We start from the raw sequence: 23,668 nt of genomic DNA, 5'->3' as shown, positions 1-23,668 counted from the left end.
AAAATAAAAAAATAAAAAATAAATAAAGGGCCAGAGACAGTGGCTCACTCCTATAGTCTCAGCACTTTGGGAGACTGAGGCTGGCAGATCTCTTGAGCCAAAGAGTTCAAGACCAGCCTGAACAACATGGCGAAAACCCACCTCTACAAAAAAATACAAAAATTAGCCAGGCACAGTGGTTGCGCCTGTAGTCTCAGCTACTTGGGAGGCTGAGATGGGAGGATCACCTGAGCCCAGGAGGTTGAGGCCAAAGCGAGCAGTGATTGTGCCACTGTACTCCAGCCTGGGTAACAGAGTGAGACCCTGTCTCAAAAATAAATAAAATAAAATAAAATAAAATAAAATAAATAAAAATTAGAAGAAGAAATAATTGAAAATTCTGAAAAACGTAAAATAAAAAAGACAGTTTCCTTGGAGTTTTCTGTGCTACTGTGGACATAGCACATAGTAGGTGCTTAATCCATACTTAATGATTTATGTCAGGTGCTAGTCTAGGTACTAGACCCCCTGTGAGCCTAATGGGGATGACAGATCACAAGGAAGTAAATTTGAAAAAGAAACAACATTGTGCTAAGTGAAAGAAGCCAGTCATAAAATGCCACATATTTTATTCCACTTACATGAAATTTTCAGAATCGGTAAATCCATAGAGACAGAAAATAAAGTAATGATTGCCAGGGGATGGGGCAGCAGGGAGTGACTGCTGATAGGTGCAGAGGTGCTTGTTGGGGTGCCAGAAATGTTTGGGAATCAGATAGTTGTGGTGGTTGCATAACATAGTGAATACACTAAAACCCACTGAATTGCACATGTTAAAATGAAGTTTTTGTTATATGAATTATATTTCAATATTTATTTAATTTAATTAATTAATTTATTTTTTGAGACAGAGTCTTACTCTGTCACCCAGACTGGAATGCGGTGGTACGATCTCGGCTCATTGCAATCTCTACCTCCCAAGTTCAAGTGATTCTCGTGCCTCAGCCTCCCAAGCAGCTGGGATTACAGGTGTGCACCAATACGCCTGGCTAATTTTTGTATTTGTAGTCGAAATGGGGTTTTGCCATGTTGGCCAGGTTGGTCTCGAACTCCTGATCTCAAATGATCCACCTGCTTTGGCCTCCCAAAGTGTTGGGATCACAGGCATGAGCCACTGTGCCCGGGCCATATTTCAATAATAATTTCAAATATGTCTTTTTAAAAAGGACAAAACAGAATAACTTCACATAATAGGTATCACGAGGACAAGAGAGTGAAATGCTGGAAGACGCAGTGGCTGGCTGGGGCAGGTGGGAGACGGCCTCAGTCAGAGTGCTTCCATTGTATGGGATCTGAACTATGACTAGGAGGCAGCTCTATGTACATCTAGAAGGTGATAGACAAAGGAACAGCAAGTGCAAAGGTCCTGAGGTAGGGACGAGCGTAGCATGTTCAAGGAGCAGGTAAGTGAGTTGGGATGCAGGGGAAAAGGGACAAGAGACCCCTTCAGGGAAAGGGAGCTGACCAAACAGGGCCTTGCAGACTGCCAAGAGGAGTTTGGGTTTTTGTTTTTTTTTTTGTTTTTTTTTTTTGAGACGGAGTCTTGCTCTGTCGCCCAGGCTGGAGTGCAGTGGCGCAATCTCGGCTCACTGCAAGCTCCACCTCCTGGGTTCACGCCATTCTCCTGCCTCAACCTCTCCAAGTAGCTGGGACTACAGGCGCCCGCCACCACACCCGGCTAATTTTTTTTTTGTATTTTTAGTAGAGACAGGGTTTCACCATGGTCTCGATCGAGGAGTTTGGGTTTTGTTTGCAGTAAAATGGGGAGCCATGGGATGATTTTGAGCAGAAGAGTAACATGATCTGATACATACTTCAAAAAGACTGCCTGGGCCAGGCACTGTGGCTCATGTCTATAATCCTAGCACTTTGGGAGGCTGAGGTGGGACAATCACTTGAGCCCAGGAGTTCAAGATCAGCCTAGGCAACATAGCAAGACCCTGTTTCTACAAAAAATAAAATAAAACAAAAAATTAGCCAGGAACGGTGGCATGTGCCTGTAATCCCAGTTACTTGGGAGGCTGAGGTAGGAGGATGGCCTGAGCCCAAGAGGTTGAGGCTGCAGGGAGCTGTGATCCCACAACTGCACTGTAGCCTGGGGACAGAATGAGAACCTGTCTCTCAAAAAAAAAAAAAAAAGACTGCTTGCACTGTCATTGTAAGGTAAATACAGCTACAGACATACAGACATTTTGGTCAAAGATAGACCACAAATACAATGGTGGTCCCATGAGCTTATAATACGGTACTTTTACTGTGCCTTTTTTGTGTTTAGGTATGTTTAGACACACAAAAACTTGCCATTGTGTTACCATTGCCTGCAGTACCCAGTACAGTAACATGCTGTATGGGTGTGTAGCCTGTGAGCAATAGGCCATATCATAAAAGCCTGGGTGTGTCATAGGCGACACCATCTGGGTTTGAAGAAGTCTGCTCTAGGATGTTCTCACGTCAAGATCGCCTGACCACACATTTCTCACAATGGATTCCTGTCCTTAGGTGATGCATGACTGTGGTAGGCGGGTAGGAGTAGAAGCCGAAAATGTAAATAAATCCCTTTGACACTGTGCTTGTGACCTGCAACATTCAGTAACTGCCAGTCATCTTTCATAAACTAGAAACAGGCCAGATTGTCATATTCATTTAAATACAGAAAGTCAAGGCCGTGGGTATTTTGATCTTTCTGTCTTGATGCTGCCTCACCTCCCTGTTCTGAGTCACCAACCCTGTGGATTCTTCCTCCTCCACCCTCATCCCCTTTGTGTCCTCCACACTGTCCCCACCCTAAGACCTGATGACCGATAGAAACACTTGCATCCTTGGCTTACCTTTTTTCTTTCCCCCTTTAAAAAATATCATAGTTTTGGCTGGGTGCAGTGGCTCACGCCTGTCATTCCAGCACTTTGGGAGGCCGAGGCAGGAGGATCACTTGCACCCAGGAGTCTGAGGCCAGCCTGGGCAACATAGTGAGACCCTGTCTCTATTTTTATTTTGTATTTATTTATTTATTTTTGAGACAGAGTCTTGCTCTATTGCCAGGCTGTAGTGCAGTGGCATGATCTCGGCTCACTGCAACCTCTGCCCCCCAGATTCAAGCAATTCTCCTGCCTCAGCCTCCCAAGTAGCTGGGACTGCAGGTGCGCACCACCACGCCCGGCTAATTGTTGTATTTTTAGTAGAGACGAGGTTTCACTATGTTGGCCAGGATGTTCTCAATCTCTTGACCTCATGATCCACCTGCTTCAGCCTCCCAAAGTGCTGGGATTACAGGCGTGAGCCACCACACCTGGCCTATTTTTATTTTTTTTTAAAATCATATTTTAGCACCTGTAGTCCTAGCTACTCTGAGGCTGAGGCAGGAGAATTGCTTGAATCCGGGAGGCAGAGGTTGCAGTGAACTGAGATCATACCACTGTACTCCAGCCTGGCAATAGAACAAGACTCTGTCTCAAAAATAAATAAATAAATACAAAATAAAAATAGAGACAGGGTCTCACTATGTTGCCCAGGCTGGCCTCAGACTCCTGGGTGCAAGTGATCCTCCTGCCTCGGCCTCCCAAAGTGCTGGAATGACAGGCGTGAGCCACTGCACCCAGCCAAAACTATGATATTTTTTAAAGGGGGAAAGAAAAAAGGTAAGCCAAGGATGCAAGTGTTTCTATCGGTCATCAGGTCTTAGGGTGGGGACAGTATGGAGGACACAAAGGGGGTGAGGGTGGAGGAGGAAGAATCCACAGGGCTGGTGACTCAGAACAGGGAGGTGAGGCAGTATCAAGACAGAAAGATCAAAATACCCACGGCCTTGACTTTCTGTATTTAAATGAATATGACAATCTGGCCTGTTTCTAGTTTATGAAAGATGACTGGCAGTTACTGAATGTTGCAGGTCACAAGCACAGTGTCAAAGGGATTTACTTACATTTCAAATGATATGTCATTTGCAGAAAAAAATTATTAAAAATACAAATAAAGAAAAGGAAAAACAATACCCATGACCCACAATTGAGAAATAACCATTACCGAAACGACATTTCAGTATGTTACTCCTGTCCTTTTTTATTTTTTGGCTTAAATTTTATTTGCATTGAGGTCTTACATGCACATAAGTTGAAGAGTCAAATTTTCTAAAAATAGGAATCCCCACTTCACTCTCTCCTCTCATTTCTGCCTCCCCAAAGACAATCACTTTGAGCTGATTTTTTGGGTATTTAACTCCCTGTTTTGGAATAACATGCTTCTATCGCCACTTCTTAATTTTTCTATTTCCAGTAAAATCTGCTTTCCCACTCTGGGCAATAAGGGTTCTGCCCTCTTTCTCTCCCCTCACCTGCCCAGCACATGCAGAGACCCTTCCCATCCTTTGTTCTCTCAATATAGTTATATGGTTATTCTTGTGAGATTGATATTTACAGTCTACATTATTGTGACTATGTAAATGCCATTCACAGCTGAGCTCCGTGGTAAACTATGATGACCTTTACTTTTCTCCTTTTCTACAACTTTTCATTTTTCTTTTTTTTTTTTTTTTGAGACGGAGTCTCCCTCTGTCGCCCAGGCTGGAGTGCAGTGGTGCGATCTAGGCTCAATGCAACCTCCACTTCCCAGGTTCAAGTGATTCTTCTGCCTCAGCCTCCCAAGTAGTTGAGATTACAGGTGTGTGCCACCACGCCCGGCCAAAACTATGATTTTTTTTTTTTAAGGGAGAGAGAAAAAAAGTAAGCCAAGGAAGCAAGTGTTTCTATCGGTCACCAGGTCTTAGGGTGGGGACAGTGGGGAGGACACAAGGCAGGTGAGGGTGAAGGAGGTTTTGAACTCCTGACCTCAGGTGATCCACCCACCTCGGCCTCCCAAAGTGCTGGGATTACAGCTGTGAGTCACTATGCATGGCCTGGAATCTGGATTTTTTCACAAACTCTCTCAGAGAATTACACCTGACTCCACTGAATTCTACAAGCCCAGATTTTCTATTTTTGCTTAGTAATTCTAGTGCCTGTTACGTGCTAAGTGGCCAGGGCCAGATTAAAATGTTAACATCCAAAGGTATTAAAGAAATTATGCCCCACTCTTTCCCACGTATAAATCAATATGAAATGATAATAAATAGCAAAAATACATGAAGAGGGCCAGGCACGGTAGCTCACGCCTGTAGTCCCAGCACTATGGGAGGCCAAGGCGAGCAGATCACCTGAGGTCAGGAGTTCGAGACCAGCCTGACCAACATGGAGAAACCCCATCTCTACTAAAAATACAAAATTAGCCGGGTGTGGTGGCACATGCCTGTAATCCCAGCTACGCGGGAGGCTGAGGCAGGAGGATCGCTTGAACCCAGGAGGTGGAGGTTGCAGTGAGCCGAGATTGTGCCATTGCACTCCAGCCTGGGCAACAAGAGTGAAATTCCGTCTCAAAAAAAAAAAAAAAAAATACATGAAGAGGAGTCCAACAGATCTTATTTTTCCTATGGTGTGGTGGGTAGGATAATGGCCCTCCAAAGATGGCCACGTGATAATTGCTGGTCCCTGTGAATATGTTACAGGGCAAGGACGAATTAAGGTTGCAGATGGAAATAGGGTGCTAATCCGCTGACTTTGAGATGGGCAGATTATTCTGATTATGTAGGTGGGTCCAATGTAGTCAGAAGGGTCCTAATAAGGGAAAGAGGGGCTGGGCACAGTGGCTCATGCCTGTAATCCAAGCACTTTGGGAAGCCAAGGTGGGTGGATCACCTGAGGTCAGGAGTTCAAGACCAGCCTGGCCAACATGGTGAAACCCCATCTCTACTAAAACTACAAAAATTTGCTGGTGTGGTGGCGGGCACCTGTAACACCATCTACTTGAGAGGCTGAGACAGGAATCACTTGAACCCCGGAGGCGGAGGTTGTAGTGAGCCGAGATCATGCCACTGCATTCGAGCATGGGCAACAGAGCGAGATTCAGTCTCAAAAAAAAAAAGGGGGGGTGGGGGGGAAGGGGAAGAGGAAGAGGAAGAGGAAGACAAGACAGTCAGAATCAGAAGGAGAGCATGGGGTGAGGCAGTCCTTAGCTTTAAAGACAGGGAGTGGGCCATGAGCCATGGGATGCAAGCAGCCTCTAGGAGCTGGAAAAGGCAAGAAAGTTTATTCTCCCCTAGGGCCTCCAGAATGAATGTGACCCTGCCAACACCTTGATTTTAGCCCAGTGAAAATTTTTATCTTCTAACCTACAGAACTATAAGATAATACATTTGTGTTGTTTTAAGCCAATTCCTTGTCATAAAGCTCTTAAAATATATCCCCTTTTGGTTCTGCTTCTGTGATTGAACCCTGACTGATACACATGGTAACCAATTTGATTCCCTGTTTAATAAAAGCATTAAAGATCAAATTCTTGGCCAGGCACAGTGGCTCATGCTTGTTATCCCAGCACTTTGGGAGGCTGAGGCAGGTGGATCACTTGAGGTCAGGAGTTTGAGACCAGCCTGGCCAATATGGCAAAACCCCGTCTCTACTAACAATACAAAAATTAGCCGGGCATGGTGGCACACGCCTGTAATTCCAGCTACTTGGGAGGATGAAGCAGGAATCGCTTGAACCCAGGAGGCAGAGTTTGCAGTGAGCCGAGATCATGCCACTGCACTCCAGCCTGAGTGACAGAGTGAGACTCTGTCTCAAAAAACAACAACAGGCCAGGCCTGGTGGCTCATGCCTGTAATCCCAACACTTTGGGAGGCCAAGGCAGGCGGATCACGAGGTCAAGAGATCGAGACCATCCTGGCCAACATGGTGAAACCCTATCTCTACTAAAAATACAAAAATTAGCTGGGCGTGGTGGCGCATGCCTGTAGTCTCAGTTACTTGGGAGGCTGAGGCAGGAGAATTGCTTGAACCTGGAAGGCGGAGGTTGTACTTAGCCGAGATCACGCCATTGCACTCCAGCCTGGGCGACAGAGACTCCATCTCGAAAAAAAAAAAAAAATCCAAAGAAGAATGGTATTTCATGACACGTGAAAGTAATGCGAAATTCAAATTTTAGTATCCATAAAGTTTTGTTGGAACACAGCTATGCCTATTTATATTATTTATGCTGCATGCAAAGTACAGAGTTGATTTGTTGCTACAGAGATAGTAAGGCCCACGAAGCCTTCAATATTTACTGTCTGACTCTTTACAGAGACTGGTCAGGGAGGGCTTCCCTGAGGAGGGGACTTTTAAGCTGAGACCTGAATAACAAGAAGACTGGAGGTAGCGGGCAGAGCTGTCTAGGCAGAGACAACAGAGAGCAAAGGCAGTTTTCTCTCTAATCTTTTAACAGTCTTCTAAAGAGAAGCATTGTTAAAGAAAAAAAGAAAAAAAATTGAGGGAGCCCTGAGGCTCTGAGGGTGCTGTAGCCTCTCAGGGTCACGGAGACTGTAGGTCCTAAGGAGGGGTTGGGAAGCAGCACTGTCTGGCACCAGAATTTGTGGTCTCATGGTTAGTGGTAGGCCCAGAGGAGGCCAAGGTCAGGAGCTCCATGACCATCACAAAGCCCTCATCTGGCCTTGACAGCAGAATCTGTGGCAAGGGCAGTAGGCGAGACAACGGAGAGAGAAGAGTAGTGAATTCCAGCTAGGTGGGGTTTCCAGCTTGGTGAATTCCAGCCATGTGGGGTTTATTGGTGCTGGTAGAAAATGGTAGCCTCAAGCCCTCAGTTGACAAGTGTGGCCAGAGAGAACCCCACTCTCAATCCTTTGTAGACTAGGTCATTCCTGCCAGGCTCTGTGCTAATGGAGGAGAGTAGGTTATTAGTCCCATTTAAGAGCCAGAGAAATTGAGGCAGTGGAGAGTAGCAGGGCTACTGGTTTAAAAACACTGACTCTGTGCCTGAATCCCAGCCTTGTCATTTGCTAGCTGTGGGACCGCAGGCAAGTGCTTTGATTTCTCTGTGTCTGTGGATAATGATGGTATCTACCTCAAAGCTATGTAAAGAATTAAGGAAACAATAGCCCAACACCGCACCCGCAGGAAGGAAGCAAGTTTATTATTACTCAGTAAACGTTGGTGGATCCTGATGACATTTTCTCAGTTAGCTTTAGCAGTCTTAAGAGACCGCACAGGATGGAGAACCCAAGGTTAGAGGCAGATTTCTTCTCTACCCAGTTCCTCGGGGCCAAAACCCTGACACCATGCTTAACTCCTCTTTTATATGCCATAGTCCGTCAACAAAACTTGTCTTCAGTATGCATCCAGGAGTCCAACCATTCCTGCCACCTCCACGGTATTACTTTCATCCAGACTGCCATCAGCTGTCACCTAGATTATTGCAAAAGCCTCCTTGCCGGCCTTGGGGCTTCCATCCTCTCTCTCTTGCCAACCGCCAGTCAACTCCCAACAGGCAGCAAAGCTCATGTTACTTCTCAGTTCAAAACCCTTCTACGTGTGCTAGAATTAACTGATTTATTTACTCAATGATTATTTATTATTGAGTGTCTACTATGTGCCAGGTACTGTTATAGGCATTGCAGATAAAATGGAAAACAAAACAGACAAAAATTTCTGCATTCATGAAGCTTCCGTTCTCATGGAGGGAGATGGTTAATAAACAAATGTATGAGTAAAACATATGGTAGGTTAGGTGTCATGTGGAAAAATAGTTTAGGGAAGGTGGGGGGCCTTGGATTTTAAGTAGGGTGGTCAAGGAGGTCTAACACACAAGATAAAGGTTAAATAAAAGGCCAAACGTAGAAGAGGTGGGAGCCAAAGAGCTACCCAGAAGAAGAGCATTCTAGATAAAGGCTCAGCAAGTGCAACGGTGGAAGTATTCCTGGTGAGTCTGTGACAATAGTGGAAAGTCAAAGTGTGTGGGAGGGGAGATAGAGAGCCCCATGTCCCCCTCCCACACACTTCAGAGGGGAAAAGGAGGCAGGGTTGAGTCCTGTACATTCCCAAGGTTTTTTTCCTCTGGAGATTGGAAGCCATTGGAAGGTCTAAGCAGAGGAGTGATGAGTGAAGGGATCACTCCAGCTGCTGTGTGGAAGTCCATAAGGAACAGGGGTGAGTCAGAGACCCTGAATGGAGCCGTTGCAATTATCCAGATGAGATAGAGTGCCTTGGGTCAGGGAGGGAGGTAGCAACAGAAGCGGCCAAGAAAGTTCAAAGTCCTTAGCCCCAGTCCCCCCGATGGGGGGACTCCCACCTCCCACCTCACCTTGTTCCTCCCTGCATCCCCACCCCACCGGCCACTGCTAGGCACATAGAAGCATCTACTAAGCATGTGCTAAATCAATGAACTGCTTAATGAATGGTCCACCCCTAGATGATCAGCATCCATTTTAACGCTAGGCATATAGTCTGAACTGAATATATGTTTACAGATGGAATGCTGCACAGTCCTGCCAAGTCCAGGCGGTTATTCCTCTCCACAGCCGAAGGAAACTAAGGCTCGGGTTGGGGAAGTGTCCCCCTGGGGTCTCTCGGCTTAGGCTACAGGCTGGGCATCCTTTTTCAAACTCTTTTAGCACAGCGAAGTCGAGGCCACTGGGTGGAGGGTGCTTGCTTGCCCTCAGGGTGAGTCACAGTGACCTCACAGGAGTTTCCCCAAAACGTCCCCGCCCTGTGATGGGGAAAAGCCGGAATCTCTCGGCCCCAGGTGGTCATGTGGCCCAGGCCGGACAAGCGTCCCGAAAGCCCCAGGAGAGACTAAGAGGCAATCCTCCCTCGCGCTTTCTCCCACCCTCGGGCCACTGAGACGGAGGGACAGAGAGCCGCCCACGAGCGGCCGAGGCCCCGCCTCCCGCTCGCCCGCCCGCGCCTCCAGCGGAAGCCGGAAGCAAAAAGCGGGTCCTGCTAGCCCCGCGGCTCCGAACTCGGTGGTCCTGGAAGCTCCGCGGGATGGGGGAGAAGATGGCGGAAGAGGAGTGAGTGGGCTTTTTCCCGGGCGGCGGAGGCGGCGGGGCTGGGCCCCGGCGGGTGACAGCGAGCGCCGCAGGCCACCCTCCGGCCCCGGAAGGCGGAGCTTCTTTTGCTGGTTGGCCAGGACTGACCAAGCCGGTGCCTACGAGGAGGGCGGGATGGGCGGGCCTGGGCCCAGGTGGGCTTTGCGTTCCCCTGGAGGTCGGTCCCTCGAGCTGGGAATCAGCTGCCCAGCGCCGGCCCCGAGAGCCGTCTTGCGGAAAATACAACCCATATTTACTTTCCCAGTTTTCGGTAATCTCATGGTTACTGAGCCCTCTTCCGCCTCCTCCAGGAAGTCGTCCGGGTTCTCCACACCCAGCTCCTACTTAGCCGGTCGCCTCCTCTGTAACGATCAGTTTTCATGTCTTTCTCCTTCACTAAGTTTCATTCAGTCATTAACTGTTAGCCATCTACTCAATTCCAGGTCCTGGGCAGGTGGTAAGAAAGGAGGCCGACCAGGAGCCGCTCTCTGGGAGCTTCCATTCTAGTGGGAAAAGAAGACCATAATTAGTCAAGATGGTTTCAGATCGTGATTAATTAACCCTGTTTGTGCCTGGTGTTCCATTATTGGAACGCTAAGCATGTGGGAGTTATTTATATCCTACTGCTCAAGGTCATCGCCAAGGTCTGATTTTTCTCACATGTCTGCAATTCTAAAAATTGCAATCTCTGGCATGAGTGGGTTAAGTGTCCTGAAGGAAGCAGAATAGAGTTAGGGTTGGGGAGTCCACTCAGGAAAAACTGACATTCAGCAGAAACTTGAATGACCAGAAGGAGGGATAGGAGAAATAATGTCAGGTTCAAAAGGCCTGGCTCAAAGAGTTTAGTGCTTTTGAGTGACAGGCAGCATGGCTGGTGTGTAGAGAGGAAGGGGGTTAGCTGGACAAGGGAAGATAGGGAAGGACGGGCTGTGTCCTCCAGGTACTTTTGGGCAAGTCCAGAAGTCATCTCCATACCTGCAGGGCAGAGTCTGTTGCAGATTGTGGATGCCCTTTCACTGTTTGTGGAATGAGTATGTGAAGATGAATAAGGAACCCCTTCATTGATACTGGAGTCCTTCAGCTGATAACTTTTTAAATATATTTCTTGGCCATATGGGGGTCATTTCATGTAATCAGTTATTTATTGAGCAGCTGCTCCATCCCAAACACTAAACAGGGCCTCAGCAGCACAAAATAAAAGAGGCAGTATAGCCCAGCGATTTCAAGTTTGGGTTTTCAGCTTGATTCTGCCACTAACAGATATTGGTGAAGTTTTGCAACCTCCCTGAGCCTTAGCTATGCATGAGTAAAAAACGGAAAGTAATCATACCCAGTCAGACATGTTATACCTATTAAATGAGAGGTAGTGTGTTACCTAGTTCCTGGAATAAAGCAGTGCTCAGAAAATATTAACTTTTATAGTCACAATTACAGTTATTATAGCAATATTGTACTAGTTCACAATCCCAGCACAGTGTGAAAGAGCTGTGGGAACATATGCAGTGGAGTAGGTAAAGTCGGGTGAGGTAAGGTGGGGTAATAGGAGGTGATATTTGAGCCGTTTGAAATCTGAGAAGGATTTTGTCAAGTACGTTAGGGCATGCCCAGATCAGCAACTGGGCAAATTCAGGTGGCTTCTTCAACTTGCAGAAATAATGCAAGGAAAATAATGTAAATTGGAGAAACAAAGGTGCTAAGTAAACAGTGTTGGACCTTGGAAAGTGATGAGACTCCAGTTTGCCTCCCTTTAAATCCCCCAGTATTTGCCAAAGAGCAGGCAGCATTTCATTTCTATACTGGCTCTGATTCCCTATCGTTCCTGTCCTCTAAGTGGCTGTATTCAGAAGCACTGGAGGCCACTGGTACCCTTGTTCTGTGCAGGCAGGGATTTTCTTAATAAGTTTCTCTCGAAGGCCTGCCTGTTAGTTACAAGACTTCTGAATCCCATAAAGTTCTTGGACAGCTTCTCTTTCTGGTGTGAGGTGTGTGAATTGATGTTTTGGGACCCTTTTCCATTATCTAATTATGCTTTTTGTGTCCTCCAGGAGGTTCCCCAATACAACTCACGAGGGTTTCAATGTTACCCTCCACACCACCCTGGTTGTCACGACGAAACTGGTGCTCCCGACCCCTGGCAAGCCCATCCTCCCTGTGCAGACAGGGGAGCAGGCCCAGCAAGAGGAGCAGTCCAGCGGCATGACCATTTTCTTCAGCCTCCTTGTCCTAGGTGAATATGGACACAGTCATTCCCATCATCTGCCATCCCCAGTGTCTGTGTGCTCGGTCTGTGTGTTTAACCCTGTCACTCCTCTTGACTGTGTCAAGTCTTCCTCCCATTTGGTTTTCATATCAAACACTGAGGGAACATGATCAGTTTATAACATCATAACAGGGAACTCTCTTCTTTATAAAATCATGGTGCTTAGCAAGTTCTGAAGAGCTCTTAATGTAATATCTTAGCCTTTGAAAGAAGGATTAAAATTATTTTGGCCTAGAAAGAATCTTGAGGCCTGGCGCGGTGGCTCACGCCTGACATCTCAGCACTTTGGGAGACTTGGGTGGATCACTTGAGGTTAGGAGTTCAAGACCAGCCTGGCCAACATGGTGAAACCCTGTCTTTACTAAAAATACAAAAATTAGCTAGGCATAGTGACGTATGCCTGTAATCACAGCTACTCAGGAGGCTGAGGCACGAGAATCACTTGAACCTGGGAGGCAGAGGTTGCAGTGAGCCGAGATCACACCACTGCACTCCAGCCTGGATGACAGAGCGAGACTGTCTCAAAAAAAAAAAAAAAAAAGAGTCTTGAACATCTAGTTTAATGGATTTCAAGTTCTACTCAAAGGAGTATGCGCCTGTGCAGGGGATGAAGGAGCAGGGGATGGGGTGGCAGGAGGTGGGAGGAGTCAGATGGGAGAATATCTGACCCCCTGCTCCTAGCTTCAATCAGAGCAGTATTTTGTGTTCATATTTATTAGACTTCCATGTGAATTTTATTTAATGGTTTTGCTGCTGATTGAAAGAGCAGAAACCCTTGCCCCAGCACCCTGTTTTCCTTAACCTCTGTCATTCTGATTAACCATGGTCATGACTTTTGCCGTATCTGTGCACCACCTGTATTGTTAATTTAGTTATGTACTATTTTTGTTTAAATGCATTCACTCTCTGAAAACCTCATTTTGGGCCGGGTGTGGTGGCTCATGCTGGTAATACCAACACTTTGGGAGGCCGAGGCAGATGGATTATTTGAGGTCAGGAGTTCCAGACCAGCCTGGCCAACATGGTGAAACCCTGTCTCTACTGAAATTACAAAAATTAGCCGGGTGTGGTGATATATGCCTGTAATCCCAGCTACTCAGGAGGCTGAGGCAGGAGAATTGCTTGAACCTGGAAAGCGGAGGCTGCAGTGAGCCAAGATCGTGCCACTATACTCTAGCCTGGGTGACAGAGAGACACTGCCTTAAAAAAAAAAAAAAACTAATTTTGTTCAACCTTCTCTTTTAGTGTGTGAGGAAATTTCAGCATAGAGAAGTCAAGTGATTGTCATACCAGGCTGATAGGAGACTAGAGACTGATAACTAGGTTACCAGATGGCAGTCGAGAGGTTTAGATAAAAGACAAAAAGTTAAATGCCTCCCAGTGTGCCTATAACTCCATTTCTAAAAAAAAAAAAAAGGAATCCAGTTGAAACTACACAACCACTTTTGATTAGCTAAGGAATAAATAGCTTTGAGTTTGACCCAAGTTCAAATTCTTTTTTTTTTTTTTTTTTTTTTAGACAGAGGCTTGCTCTGTTGCCCAGGCTAGAGTGCAGTGGTGTTATCTCGGCTCACTGCAAGCTCTGCCTCCCAGGTTCACGCCATTCTCCTGCCTCAGCCTCCCGAGTAGCTGGGACTACAGGTGCCTGCCACCACGTTCAGCTAATTTTTTGTATTTTTAGTAGAGATGGCTTTTCACTGTGTTGGCCAGGATGGTCTCGATCTCCTGACCTTGTGATCCTCCTGCCTCAGCCTCCCAAAGTGCTGGGATTATAGGCGTGAGCCACCACACCCAGTTAAAACAATGTAAATCTGATAATGTTTTAAAAATTACTGTTATTAGGTAACTTGCTAATTCATGAATAAATGAACTCAAGTGAATTAAGGGAAATTAGCCCATAGTTTATTCTAGACCTCAGAACTCCTGACCTGGAATTCATTTGCCACTTTTGGTTACTCTTTTAGTTAATTCAAATGAAATGGTAACTTTTGTGTCCTGTAAGCACATGACAGGATTACAGTGTGTTCCTCTTTGTTGAGAAGGGATGATAAAACTCTATAGTTACTTTTGACTTCTAGAAGCTTGAAATCAGTTGACTTTTATTTAACCCTTGTTGATCTCTGACTCCACAAGAAAAAATGGGGAATCATTGTTATTTACTTGCACTAGATTAACAATTAACATTTGACACATACATTTTATGGGCCTTGAAACTTAATGGAGTTATTATAATCGATATGTGTTTTATATATTTTCCATAGTCATTACTCCAGGCCTAAAAAATTGGAAGCACACCCTCCATACCACACAGAAGTGTTTGCCCTTTCTTGCTCAGTTTTTTTCCGAGTATACTTGAAAACGTGCTTGTTTTTGCGTATACAGATGTATATTCGTAAGTACGTGCACAAACACAAAAAATACATGTTTGGAGTTGCGAATTTGTTTTGAGATAAGTGGGGTCCCGTAACTTGCCTTTTCATCTCACAGAATGTCTTGGAGATCATTGTGTTGGTGTTTTTTCTGTCTATCTCATTCTTTTTTTTTTTTTTGTAGTAAAAACATACATTTACAGTTTTAAGCGCTTTAAAATGTAGTTCAGCAGCATCTAGTACATTCACAATGTTGTGCAGCCATCACTACTATCTAGTTTCAGAACATTTTCATCACCCCAAAAGAAAACCATTAAAAGCAGTCATTCCCCATCCCTCCCTCTTCTAGTCCTTGGCAACCACTATTCTGCTTTCTGTCTCTAGGAATTTGCCTATTTAGAATATTTCATATAAATGAAACCATATAATATGTGGCCTTTTGTGTCTGGTTTCTATTAGCATAATGTTCTCAAGATTCGTGTTATAGTATATGTTAGAATTGCATTCCTTTTTATGGCTGAGTAATATTCCACTGTATGGATATGCCACATGATGTTTATTCATTCATCAGTGAACATTTGGATTGTTTCTACCTTTTGGCTATTGTGAATACTGCTGCTGTGAACATTTGTGTACAGGCCTTTATGTGGATAAATGTTTTTATTTCTTTTGGATATATACCAGGAAGTGGAATTGCCGAGTCAAATGGTTACTCTATGTTTAACTTTCTCAGAAACTGACTAATGTTTTCCAAGGGGCTGCACCATTTTACAGAGGTTCCAGTTTCTCCATGTTCTTGCCATCACTTGTTTTCTGGTTTTAAAAAAATGATAGACTGGGCGTGGTGGCTCATACCTGCAATCTCAGCACTTTGGGAGGCTGAGGCAGGCAGATCACTTGAGGCCAGGAGTTCGAGACCAGCCTGGCAATATGGCAAAACCCTGTCTCTACTAAAAATACAAAAAAATTAGCTGGGCCTGGGTGTGGTGGCATACACCTATAATCCCAGCTATTCGAGAGGCTGAGGCACTAGAATCATTTGAACCTGGGAGGTGGAGGTTTCAGTGAGTTGAGATCGCACGACTGCACTCCAGCCTGGGTGACAGAGCGAGACTGTCTCGGGGAAAAAAAAAAAAATTATAGCTATCCTAGTGGATATGAAATTGTATTTTTTTTTTGTTTTTTTTTTTTTTTGAGATGGAATCTTGCCCTGTCTCCCAGGGTAGAGTGCAGTGGCATGATCTTGGCTCACTGCAACCTCTACCTCCTGGATTCAAGTGATTCTCCTGTCTCAGCCTCCCATATAGCTGGGATTCAGGTGCGCACCACCACACCCTGCTAATTTTTGTATTTTTAGTAGAGACGGCATTTCACCATGTTGGCCAGGCTGGTCTTGAACTCCAACCTCACTTGATCTGCTTGCCTCAGCCTCCCAAAGTGCTGGGATTACAGGTGTGAGCCACCATGCCGGGCCCTCAGTGTATTTTTTTTTTAAATCTTACATGTCCTTCCAGTGAATCATTGTATTTTGATTTTAGTTTCGCTTGTGACTATTGATGTTGAGCCTCTTTTGTCTATTCATGTCCTATGCCCGTTTAAAAGCTGTGGTGTTTGTCTCTTGGCTGTTGAGTTTAAGAGTTCTTTATATATTGTGGATAGTACTCCTTTATCAGATATATGATTTGCAAATATTTTCTCCCCTTCTATGGATTGTCTTTTCTGACTTTATTCTTTTTAATGGCTGAAGGCTATTACTTGGCATTGATGAGCCTTATATTAACTCTTTCTGTTAATAGACAGTTTCCCCTTTTGCTCTTAAAGCTGCAAAGAGTTGTTTGATCTATTTATGAGAATAACTTAAATTTTTAAAAATCTAGCTTGTACGAAGGAGGAGCAGAAACTGGTTCAACTCTCTTGGTCTATTTTCTGTCCACTTATGTGCTTATTTGCTGTTTTTTGTTTTGTCTAGACATTGGGCATGTTCATTAGTCACATGTTATGTTTATGCACTGGAACTTTTTTCTTGCCCTTCGTATTTAATGTAGGATTTCTAACTAGGATAAATATTTATATAAAAATAACACCACAGATTGATAGTTTAAAGCACAGAATGAAAAGAGGACAAAATGTCTACATTTACAGCACTCTGGCCACCTAGTGTTTTTTGGTGGGATTAAAGAAACCGAATTTGTCAATGCAGCCTCTGAGGGTGACCAGTTAACAGGCATGTGGATTGTTTAAACATTTCCTTGAAAAAAATAACAAAATTAATTTTAGTCCTATTAATACTGTGGTTGATGAGCTGGTATGCCATCTAGGTGCCCAATAAAAGAAAGAGACATGCACGCTAACATTTGGATTAGGAAATTACATTGAGGAATAATTTTTGTGAAGTACCCTAATTTTTTGCCAGGGGTGGGGGGGAGCAGAAATATCCCTTTCAAATCGTTTTATTTTACACCTTCTTATTTTCTTTCATGACAACACCTCTGTGAGGAAAGTTAGACATTATTCTGTTTTGGAAGTTGAGGAATGAAGGCATCCAGCCAGGAGGGAGGTGGTGGGGTACACTGTGGTTAAGAGCACAGATTTGGAATCTGACTCAATACTGCAGCACCTACCAGTGGTGTGACAGGGGCTGTGATGTCTTGAAGCCTCAGTTTTCTGATCTGTAATCAGAGAAGATAGTGGTAATGACAGCTAATTCCGAGGGAAGTTGGAGGATTAAATGAGAGAATATTTGGGGTGTTCAGCCTAGTTCATGGCTCATGGGAAGCCCTCAGCTGATGGGAATGGCAGGACACAGCTGTACCCAGCTGGGGAGCAGGAGTGTTCCATATTCAGATCTCTGATGTTCTTGTCACCAAACCAAAGTATTTACTTTTTCCTGTTGGTAAAACCCTCACTTCCCTCTATGTTAAGAGCCAGTCACATGATGGCAAAATAATTGGTGTCAATGCAATCTGTTGCAGTTACATTTATGTAAAAGTGATTGATTTCCTTGACTTCCTCTTCACCATATAGTGTTCCAGTTGATAATCACTTCCAAAAAGTTGAAGACCATTTCTCAGAATCAGAAAAATTTGAATAATTTTAAATAATTGTATAAGGTTTAACAGCTTATATTAAAAAATAGATTTCTGGCTGGGCACTGTGGCTCACGCCTGTAATCCCAGCACTTTGGGAGGCCAAGGTGAGTGGATTGCTTAAGCCCAAGAGTTGACCAGCCTGTGCATCGTGGTGAAACCCCGTCTCTACTAAAAATACAAAAAAATTAGCTGGGTGTGGTGTCATGCACCTCTAGTCCCAGCTACTTGGGAGGCTGAGATGGGAGAATCACCTGAGCCTGGGAAGTTGAGACTGTAGTGACCCTAGATCATACCACTGCACTCTAGCCTGGGTGACACAGTGAGACTCTGTCTCAAAAAAATTAGATTTCTGTTCCTCTTCCAATAACTACTGGGAAACAAACTAGTTCAGGCAGACAAGGAAGTATAGAGAAAATATAATAAACATGGTAAATGTACCTCCAGTTTAAGAAATGAGACATGAAAAACACAGCTGAAGTTCACTGTGTTATTCCAATTGTCCATTTCTGTGAGGACCCCCCAGAAATAACCACTGACTTGAACTTGGTGTTTATCATTCAGAATTGGGTGTTTTTTTTAAAACAATGTATTATTTTTTTTTCCACAGCTATCTGCATCATATTGGTGCATTTACTGATCCGATACAGATTACATTTCTTGCCAGAGAGTGTTGCTGTTGTTTCTTTAGGTAAGTGTGTATTGGTGATTCCATAATAAAAGCAGTAACAATAACTACCATTTTTTTGAGTGCCTCTTTAGTGCCAAGAACCACAAGAGATGCATCACATCCCTGATCTCATTTAATCCTCACTGCAACCTGCCCTAAGGGTGTTATGATCCCATTTTACAGGTGAGGACGCTGGGGCTCAAGAAGGGTAGTGACCTCCTGAAGGTCATGTAGAAGCCCAAAGGCCATACAGCTCTGTACAGCTCAAAGGCCCTTTCTTAGCCTTTTACTTCTGATAGAACTACCCTTGGAGAACATTGACCTCTACTGCTAGCCTAGGCTAACATCCAACTCAACTAAGGTAAGTAATGACACTTCATAGAGTCACTCAATTTTATAGACAGAAAGGACTCTGACTTTACAGTTTAGGAGGAAGAAATGGCTCGCTTAATGCCAGAGTCAGGTCTAAAGTCTTCAGAGAGCATTCCGCTCTACCCCACTTACATTTCTGTTTTGTTTCCTGTGCCAGTTAACTGTTGAGATCTAGTTGCAGTGAATGAACCTGTGTAATAACAGGTGTGAATGCACACACAAGTTCATTGAAGTGGTTAGTGAAGGAAGAAGTGGGGAATTTCAGTAAGTGTAAGTTCAAGGCTAAAATGTGGGTGGAGACATGTAAGGCACAGTAAATAAAGTCTTACTAAGGTCAGCCAAAGCTTTTTATCAGTTTATTATATTGCAGTCACTTTTACTAGTTTCCACTTGCCTACTGATGGTGTTTAATTTTTCCTGATCGCTGCTGATGTTTAGAAATTAACTTTCATTGCCTGGTAGATCTTTAGTGGAGTAGTAATTCTTTCACAAGATAGTTATTGTTTAGGTTAGCTTTGGAAATGACTGTTCAGACTCTGTTCACTAGCCTCCCCCTCCTCCCATCACCCCAGCAGTCCTACCACCTTGGTTCAGACTCTCCTGTATTTTCCCTGGACTTCAGTACTAAGTGCCAGATCCTGGCTTGAGAGGCTTCACATTGTCATCTATCTCATTTATGCCTTACGACCTCCAGGTGATACAATATTTTAAGGAATGGGCACCACTGGATAGTGTTGACCTTCAGTACAGGTTTCGAAACCAGTTTTACTCAAAAAGTTCTTGTTCTGTTTTTAGCATGTTTTTTAGCAATATATCTTGGTAGATTCTAGCAACCTTAGCTAGTAAGGTAGTCGTAGAGCTCTAAGAATAGGAGCCTTGCTCATTAACATTCCTTTCTGCTATTAGGCATATTGAAATGAACCTATGTGACTAATACCCATAATTCTGGGACATTCGGTAAAGGCTTTAAGAACTGCTCCAAGGAATTTACAGTTGTGTGGTCAGTTTTATAGCTTCTTAAATAAATTTGCTATCAAAATTATAGTTGGTGTGTATTTAGATATTATACACATGAAAATTAAAATGATAATTCTTTTTTTTTTTGAGACAGAGTCTCGCTGTCGCCCAGGCTGGAGTGCAGTGGCGCGATCTCAGCTCACTGCAGGCTCCGCCCCCCAGGGTTCACACCATTCTCCTGCCTCAGCCTCCCAAGTAGCTGGGACTACAGGCACCCGCCACCTCGCCTGGCTAATTTTTTGTATTTTTAGTAGAGATGGGGTTTCACTGTGTTAGCCAGGATGGTCTCGATCTCCTGACCTCGTGATCTGCCCGCCTCGGCCTCCCAAAGTGCTGGGATTACAGGCATGAGCCACCGCGCTCGGCCTAAAATGATAATTCTTATAATTTGGTTTGGAATTTCAAGCTCCTCATGTTTCTTGTATGTTTGGATAACTGCAGCTTGCTGAACACCAGTGCTTCTATTAGGACTTAGAGCAGACATTGTTGGTGGCTTACCAAAGAGCCATTTCCCCCTTCTTCCTTGAAAATAGAACCCCAGTTTTGATCAGGTATCTTGCCACAGTGTGCTCAAGGAAGATGGGCCCCTCCAAGTCAAGATTGGTCTTTGCCATCATGTTAATCTCATTCTTCTTTGCCAATGATTAGTTGAGAGGGGCGGAGGCGGCAAGGCAGTGTGAAACCCAGTTCTGGCCAGTGACACCAAGGGGAAGTGTGATGAGGTAGTGGGTCCTGGAAAATGTTTTCCTCTCAGATAGTAATGAGAAATTTCCCCTTCATTTCTTTGATGCTGCTGAATGAGGGTGTGATGCCTAGTGGACTGGTAGCCATCTTGCAACTACTGTGGCTCAAAGACAAAAGCCAGAATGCTAAGGATTGCCAAGGGGACAGATAGGAATCCCAGATTATTGATAGTATGGTTGCTTTGTTGAGTTGATAGCCCTGAAACTTCCTATCTTAGTGCTACCTTTTATATGAGATAATAAACATCTATCAGCTGTTGTTGACTTGGAATAAAGAAAAAAACCAAAACCAACATCTATTGTTTAAGCCATTTTTAGTCTAGGTTCTTTTACTTGCAACTAAAAGCATCTTAACTAACATAGAACTCTTTCCATTCAAGGGACAAAACCCAATTCAAAAGAAAAGAAATTGGCCAGGCGTGGTGGCTTACGCCTGTAATCCCAGCACTTTGGGAGGCTGAGGTGGATGGATCGCCTGAGGCCAGGAGTTCGAGACCAGCCTGGCCAACATGGTGAAACCCTTGTCTCTACTAAAAATAGAAAAATTAGCTGGGCATGGTGGCAGGTGCTTGTAATCCCAGCTACTCTGGAGGCTGAAGCAATAGAACCACTTGAGTCCGGGAGGTGGAAGTTGCAGTGAGCCCTGGTCACGCCAGGGCACTCCAGCCTGGGTGACAGAGCAAGACTCTATCTCAAAACAGATAAACAAACAAAAAAATTGGTGGGGGTAAGGGCGCTTACCTCTTGACTCATGTAACTGGCAAAACTACAGGTAGTATTAGCTTGAGACTTAGCTGAATCAGGTCTCCTGGACCCAGTTCTTCTCCATGCCTCAGAAGTGAATCCCTTTTCCCCGGCTTTGCTGTCAGGCAAGCTCTCTCGCTGTGGTATTCTGATCTGCTCTCAGACAGGCTCTTGGTGTGGTAAGCCATTAAAACAGTAACTGCAGTGGGAGAGAGGACCTCCTCTTCTTTCTGGCACCAAAAGTTGCAGGATGAACTCTGACCACCTGGTGACCTCAATTGGGAGTGGGGTGGAATGGTGTTGGGAGTCAGCCAGAGCTCTCCATCTACAAGGTTCATTTCTTCACTGATGTTGCAGAAATAATTGTAGCCTGAATAGCCAGGTCTTGGGAGAAGTGATAGAAAGGCAGTCTTGCTTTCAATGCTTACTTGCTAACTCAGGTGACTGGAAACCCAAGAGCACTTGCAGGGAGAGTGCTGAGGTCCAGAAAGTACTTTTTAAAAATTGTATTAAAGGACATTTGGTTAGAATTTGCAAATGCCGACATAGCTATCAAAGTAATTCTGTATTTCATAAAGCTAAAGAAATTGAAGGAAAACTTTTTTCCCCAGCTGGAGCAAAGTGTAATAAAATATTGAGATATCTACTATTTCAAGAATTTCCAACTTTTGTGCCAAGAAAGAATCTAGATGAAGTTGCCAGAGAAAGTAGGGTTTTCATTCTTTCAGGGATAATTTTCCTCTCCTGCCAGAAGTTGCTTTGTAGCTTGCAGTCATTTCGAGACATTATTGGTCTTTTGCTTTATAGTTAGGTGTTCAGCGTTCCTAAGAAATTGTCAGTATAGAAAAGGACCATCTGCACTCCAAAAGCACATGTTCCCCCCTTCTACTTTACTGTATTTTTAAATGAGTGTCTATCTGGCCACTTTTCATTCTTTATAAAAATATAGTATCAACCTGAAGTTCTAAAGAGTTCCTTGGCCCCTGTTCAAAGCTTTCAGGATACTTTCTATACTTTATGGAATTCTGTAGTTTGGGCCTTTTAGAAACTAATTTCTTTTGCACAGTTAAACAACTACTATATATAGAAAAAAGAAAAATCCTGTTTATTGACAATTATTTTTATCTTGTTTCATTCTTTTCCAGTCCGTGTGTAGACATGTCCGTATGTATTAGATGACTTTACATAGTTTAATTTGAGTTTATATCATTTTTTCTGTTCTTTCCATGTATTAGTTGAGTTCACATATTTATTTATTTATCTTTTTTTTTTTCAGACAGTCTCGTTCTGTCACCCAGGCTGGAGTGCAATGGCATGATCTCGGCGCACTGCAACCTCTGCCTCCTGGGTTCAAGCGATTCTCCTGCCTCAGCCTCCCGAGTAGCTGGGATTACAGGCACACGCCACCATGCCCAGCTAATTTTTGTATTTTTAGTGGAGACAGAGTTTCACCATGTTGGCCAGGCTGGTCTCGAACTCCTGACCTCAAGTGATCTGCCTGCCTCAGCTTCCCAAGGTGCTGGGATTATAGGCATGAGCCACTGTGCTCGGCCCATATTTATTTTTTGCTGGCTGTGTAATGCTGATTCATGTATATATTTTAGGCTAAAATTTGTAAGGAATGAAAATGAGGCTGGGTGCAGTGGCTCATGCCTGTAATCCCAGCACTTTGGGAGGCTGAGGCGGGCAGATCACCTGAGGTCAAGAGTTCGAGAACAACCTGGCCAACATGGCGAAACCCTGTCTCTACTAAAAATAACAAAAATTAGTCAGGCATGGTGGTGCACTCCTATAGTCCCAGCTATTCAGGGGCAGGAGAATCGCTTGAACCTGGGAGGCAGAGGTTGCAGTGAGCTGAGATCGCGCCACTGCATTCCAGCCTGGGCAACAGATAGACTCCATCTCGAAAAAAAAAAAAGGAAAAGAAAAAGAAAATGAAATACTTGTAAGCGTATGGCCAGCATCCTCTGTTGAATAATACCAAAGACAGGAGTTTCCCCCTAACCCCAAAAATCATGCTTTATTTTAGAGTGAGAAAAGGCCAGATTAGGGTTATAAGTGGAGGGCTGGAAGTTTGACTTTCAGTTGCCAAAGTTTAGCCTTAATATTGCTGATCATTAGAAAAACTGTGATCTAACTTACAAACTAGATTTGATTGAATCATTGGGTAAATAGAATATACAAAGGTGCTCCCCTGTCATAACTTTTTAAACCATATTTGTGCTATTTAATTCTATTCCTTCTTGTTTTCTACTAAAAGATTTTAATTTTTTTGTTTTTTAAGGATCGCACTTTTGGCCAGTTACAGCTCTTTTAGAATTTGTCTAGCAGGCTTTCCAGTTTTTGTTGGAAAGCCCCCATACCCCCACCAAAAAAAATTGTTTTTTTGTTTGTTTGTTTGTTTGTTTTTTTGAGACAGAGTTTCACTTTTGCCGCCCAGGCTGGAGTGCAATGGCACGATCTCAGCTCACTGCAACCTCCG

The 23,668-nt window shown here is 44.2% G+C and overlaps 1 protein-coding gene and 1 non-coding gene across 5 annotated transcripts in view; both read left to right on the top strand.

Annotated features, from left to right (window-relative positions):
* Nucleotides 1–9,791: 9,791 nt before the first annotated feature.
* Nucleotides 9,792–23,668, top strand: part of SLC9A8 (solute carrier family 9 member A8) — a 77,309-nt gene continuing 63,432 nt past the window's right edge. For 3 of the 4 annotated variants that reach the window (XM_003252921.2, XM_004090081.2, XM_030825239.1), the window contains exons 1-3: nucleotides 9,792–9,907; nucleotides 11,971–12,152; nucleotides 18,251–18,331. In XM_003252921.2, coding sequence (XP_003252969.1) covers nucleotides 9,882–9,907; nucleotides 11,971–12,152; nucleotides 18,251–18,331 — 289 coding nt within the window. In that variant the 5' untranslated portion in view covers nucleotides 9,792–9,881. Of the gene's footprint in view, nucleotides 9,908–11,970; nucleotides 12,153–18,133; nucleotides 18,332–23,668 lie in introns of those variants that run through there. The other variant, XM_030825240.1, reaches the window with a different exon arrangement.
* LOC115838110 lies at nucleotides 23,484–23,545 on the top strand. Its single transcript, XR_004033156.1, has one exon. It is a non-coding gene; the product is annotated as a U7 small nuclear RNA (small nuclear RNA).

Source organism: Nomascus leucogenys, chromosome 13 (genome assembly GCF_006542625.1).
Source record: "Nomascus leucogenys isolate Asia chromosome 13, Asia_NLE_v1, whole genome shotgun sequence".
In the NCBI taxonomy this organism is placed as follows: domain Eukaryota; kingdom Metazoa; phylum Chordata; class Mammalia; order Primates; family Hylobatidae; genus Nomascus; species Nomascus leucogenys.
This window is presented reverse-complemented; position numbering and strand designations above follow the sequence as displayed.